Source organism: Cupressus sempervirens, chromosome 1, assembly GCF_028749045.1.
Source record: "Cupressus sempervirens isolate cs-2001-9-10 chromosome 1, ASM2874904v1, whole genome shotgun sequence".
In the NCBI taxonomy this organism is placed as follows: domain Eukaryota; kingdom Viridiplantae; phylum Streptophyta; class Pinopsida; order Cupressales; family Cupressaceae; genus Cupressus; species Cupressus sempervirens.
In genome coordinates, this window is record NC_143118.1 from 516,577,040 (window position 1) to 516,580,756 (window position 3,717).

A 3,717-nucleotide genomic window follows, 5' to 3' on the forward strand; every position below is an offset into this window, starting at 1 on the left:
TTAGGGATGTGTGGAAAGAGTGGCTTGGAAAGCCAAGTAATCTTATCTCAATTGATTGGGAAACTCTTCGATTGAGTTGATAGAGATATAGTTCACCTTGAATCCTGAAGTTGCATGTCCCTAGACAGCATTCAACAAAATAGAAGGTGATGCTCTAACAAAGATGGAAAAGGAACATTGAAACCTAGTCTCCCTATCAAAGAGGAGAGATTTTCCTGAATTGAAGTGCTTCACAAAAAAAAAATAGCCTTTTGTCTTGACTGTAAAATATAAATGTAAACGTTTTTTTTAAAAGATTATATTTCCAAGGCAGTCATCAATTTTGCTTCTCAAATATTATTTATTTGCAGCAACAAGAAAGCTTCCCTGGATTACAAGCTTTGAAAATAGATATGTAACTGATAATTTTGGAGGAACATCTTTGTGCTAGACATTATTTTGACTGCAGCAAAGATAGTCGAGCAAAGAATCTAACAATCTAGACACCTTCAGATCTAGGAAAAAATGCTTTTGCTTCAGAACCATATTGTTTCTCTAACATACACACAAGAATTGCCGCTGTAGGCCCAAAGCAAGATATCAAATCTCGTCCTGTTTATCTAAAAAAGCTTTAACAGTCTCCAGCCATCGAAGATATTCAACCTTACGCTTATTCAACATTAAATCATACAAAAAACTAGCTAAATTGCTATTTATTCCTCGTTCTTCCAAGTACTCTCTGACTGCAATCTGGAAATCTCCAGTCATTTCTAAATGTAAACGTTTTTTTTAAAAGATTATATTTCCAAGGCAGTCATCAATTTTGCTTCTCAAATATTATTTATTTGCAGCAACAAGAAAGCTTCCCTGGATTACAAGCTTTGAAAATAGATATGTAACTGATAATTTTGGAGGAACATCTTTGTGCTAGACATTATTTTGACTGCAGCAAAGATAGTCGAGCAAAGAATCTAACAATCTAGACACCTTCAGATCTAGGAAAAAATGCTTTTGCTTCAGAACCATATTGTTTCTCTAACATACACACAAGAATTGCCGCTGTAGGCCCAAAGCAAGATATCAAATCTCGTCCTGTTTATCTAAAAAAGCTTTAACAGTCTCCAGCCATCGAAGATATTCAACCTTACGCTTATTCAACATTAAATCATACAAAAAACTAGCTAAATTGCTATTTATTCCTCGTTCTTCCAAGTACTCTCTGACTGCAATCTGGAAATCTCCAGTCATTTCTCTGAAAAGCAATATATAAATATTCAGAATCTTGAACAATCAATGTTTGTGAACCGTCTACACCTTAAGCCATTAAGAAATAGTAATCATATATAGGAATACCATTGATTGGACTAAATTTTCACTTAAAAATTGCTAACTGTACTTGGCATTTTGCAGATAACACATACATATAGAAATATTATATTCTGGCATTCTGCTAAATGACGTCCATGGAAATTTCCTAATAAAAGTCAAACTTTGGGCAAACACGGATATTTTTTCAGTACATTTCCGAGCAATGAAAACATGAAATTTCCTCCTTAGTATTAATACTTGAAATTTAAGATGATAAAGACAACTTATTAAAGGAAGTATTACATGGGGAAACATCCCGGTCTCAGTAATGTTGTACGCATCTCAGGGACTTGAAGATTCGGAGAGGGCATTCTCTTTTTTAAAGCTGAACATCAAAATTTTCAAAACCAAATTTTTTTAGGAGAAGCATGTTAAAAACAGCTATCAAATTTAATTAGGTAGGATTATTATTGTGAATTTAGCATATTATATTTACTTTTAAGATTTATGCTGCTTTGAATTTATTTTAGTTATTTTAATACCTAGCTCCTACCCTCCCCAGAGCCATGTCTCTACAACCCCCACCAGATTTACACAAGTACTATTACTAATTGCCAGATCTGAATTATGAAAGGTATCAGAATTATAGACAGGGTAAATTGGCTTTGGCTTAGATTCGTATCACTTTCCCAAAATGCAGAAGTAAAACTATTATGCTTTTACAATTTGCAAGTTCTAGGCCTTGTGTTCAATTGTCTTGAGATTTCGCTTACTTGAGTTCAACTGGTATTTCCAGGCCTCTGGCATTTCAAACATAATAAAAGTACGGTTTCTGATAAAAGTTCTAGCGGTAAACTTCACCAAAGTAATTTAAAGCGTATTGGGTTATTTTCTAAAAACTAGGTACAACAAAGAATCGAATCCATCAAAAAAATACAGCCCAAAAAAAGCCAACTCCAGAGACAACAAAATTGTACTTACCTAAAATCTGGAGACTGATGAATTTGAGGTTCGGCAGAATCCTCTTTTGCCACTGATACAGAATCAGTGACTATTCCGTTAGGATATACAGTACATCCGATTATCATAACTGGAGCTCCCTCACGCTTTGATATTGTGATAGCCAAAGTAATTGCACAGTACTCCCCAACTTGTTCCGGGTCATCTTGAGCTGTGGCTTTTCCCAAATCAATCATTGTAACTTCCAGTTTTATGTCTTCTTTGCCATATTTCCGTTGCAATACCATCCACTGCTCTCCCGGCTTGTCAGTAACACTGAATGGAATATCCTCACGATGAACCACAACCTGAATATGCATTCATGTCAAGAAAATCAACTTCATATCTACATATAGTAGAGGAAAGACCGAGGGTTTATTACAATCAAACATAAACCCTAAACCCTAAAAAATCCAAATTTTGAAGAACTGTCGTAAAGATGGCTCGTGCAAGCAAAGGATTTAACTAAAACCGTAAAGAACAAGAGTAAGCTAAATACCTGGGCGGGCGGATCATTGTCAATTTCATATTTGATCTCCGCCTGTAAAAGGCGCGATAGATGGGAATCTGTTGGAATAACTTTAGAGGGATATGCTAAAGATGATCTCGTCCTCATTATCATGATGCCCTCCTTTCGGTGATGAAAATCTGGCTTGACATGAGGAGATAGGGCATGCAATCTCCTCAGACTTCCAATCAAGGGTCTTCTCGTTCTGCAAAGAAGCTGAGTTAAAACCATGGCTTGCTTCCTTCAGTTTCAGAGTCGGACAGAACTGCTGGCCGGCATTTGCTCTGGAGTTAAAAGCCTTAGTTCCATTTACTTCGATTCAATTCTATAAGTATAACAAGCTGCACTTCCCCTCAGAATTGTAACTGCTTAAGCTTATAATTTGGTGTGCAGCGGGTTTAACTAAAAATTCATGGCAGGGCTGTCAAGTAAAATTTAGGATTCCGCTTGTGAACCCATCAAATATAATTTATTATTTTTATGGTTGAAAATGGAAAACAGACCTAGCAAAAGGTTAAATTAAATGAAATCAACTAGACCCACAGGTTGTGCCCAATGAATGATTATAACATAATGCTAAGAGTTGACAATCAAATCTGTTGTTTTTTAGTCTATATATGAGTTAAAAGCATGAAATATAATTTATTATTTTTATGGTTGAAAATAGAAAATACAACTAGTAAAAGGTTAAATTAAATGAAATCAACTAGATCCACACGTTTGTTGAATGATATGTGTTGATTTTTAGTTTGTAAAGACCATCCAACACGTACTGTTAATAATTGTAGGTTGATTTTAGTCTATAAATGAGTTAAGGGCTAAAAACTAAGGTTTGAGCTTCTACGTAGTCATGGATCTCTATGTAGAGACCATCAAACATGTAATGGGCGAAAAGATGACATTTTCATAATGTCGCCTACAAC

The 3,717-nt window shown here is 35.1% G+C and overlaps 1 protein-coding gene across 1 annotated transcript; it reads right to left on the reverse strand.

Annotated features, from left to right (window-relative positions):
* Positions 1-791: 791 nt before the first annotated feature.
* Positions 792-3,247, reverse strand: LOC149578501 (uncharacterized protein At2g39795, mitochondrial-like). The gene is made up of 3 exons (XM_089829506.1): positions 2,786-3,247; positions 2,269-2,594; positions 792-1,231 (listed from the first exon to the last, which is right to left on the reverse strand). Exons 1-3 carry the CDS (start codon positions 3,023-3,025, stop codon positions 1,060-1,062), a joined length of 738 nt encoding a protein of 245 aa, XP_089685632.1. The 5' UTR covers positions 3,026-3,247; the 3' UTR covers positions 792-1,059.
* Positions 3,248-3,717: the final 470 nt, after the last annotated feature.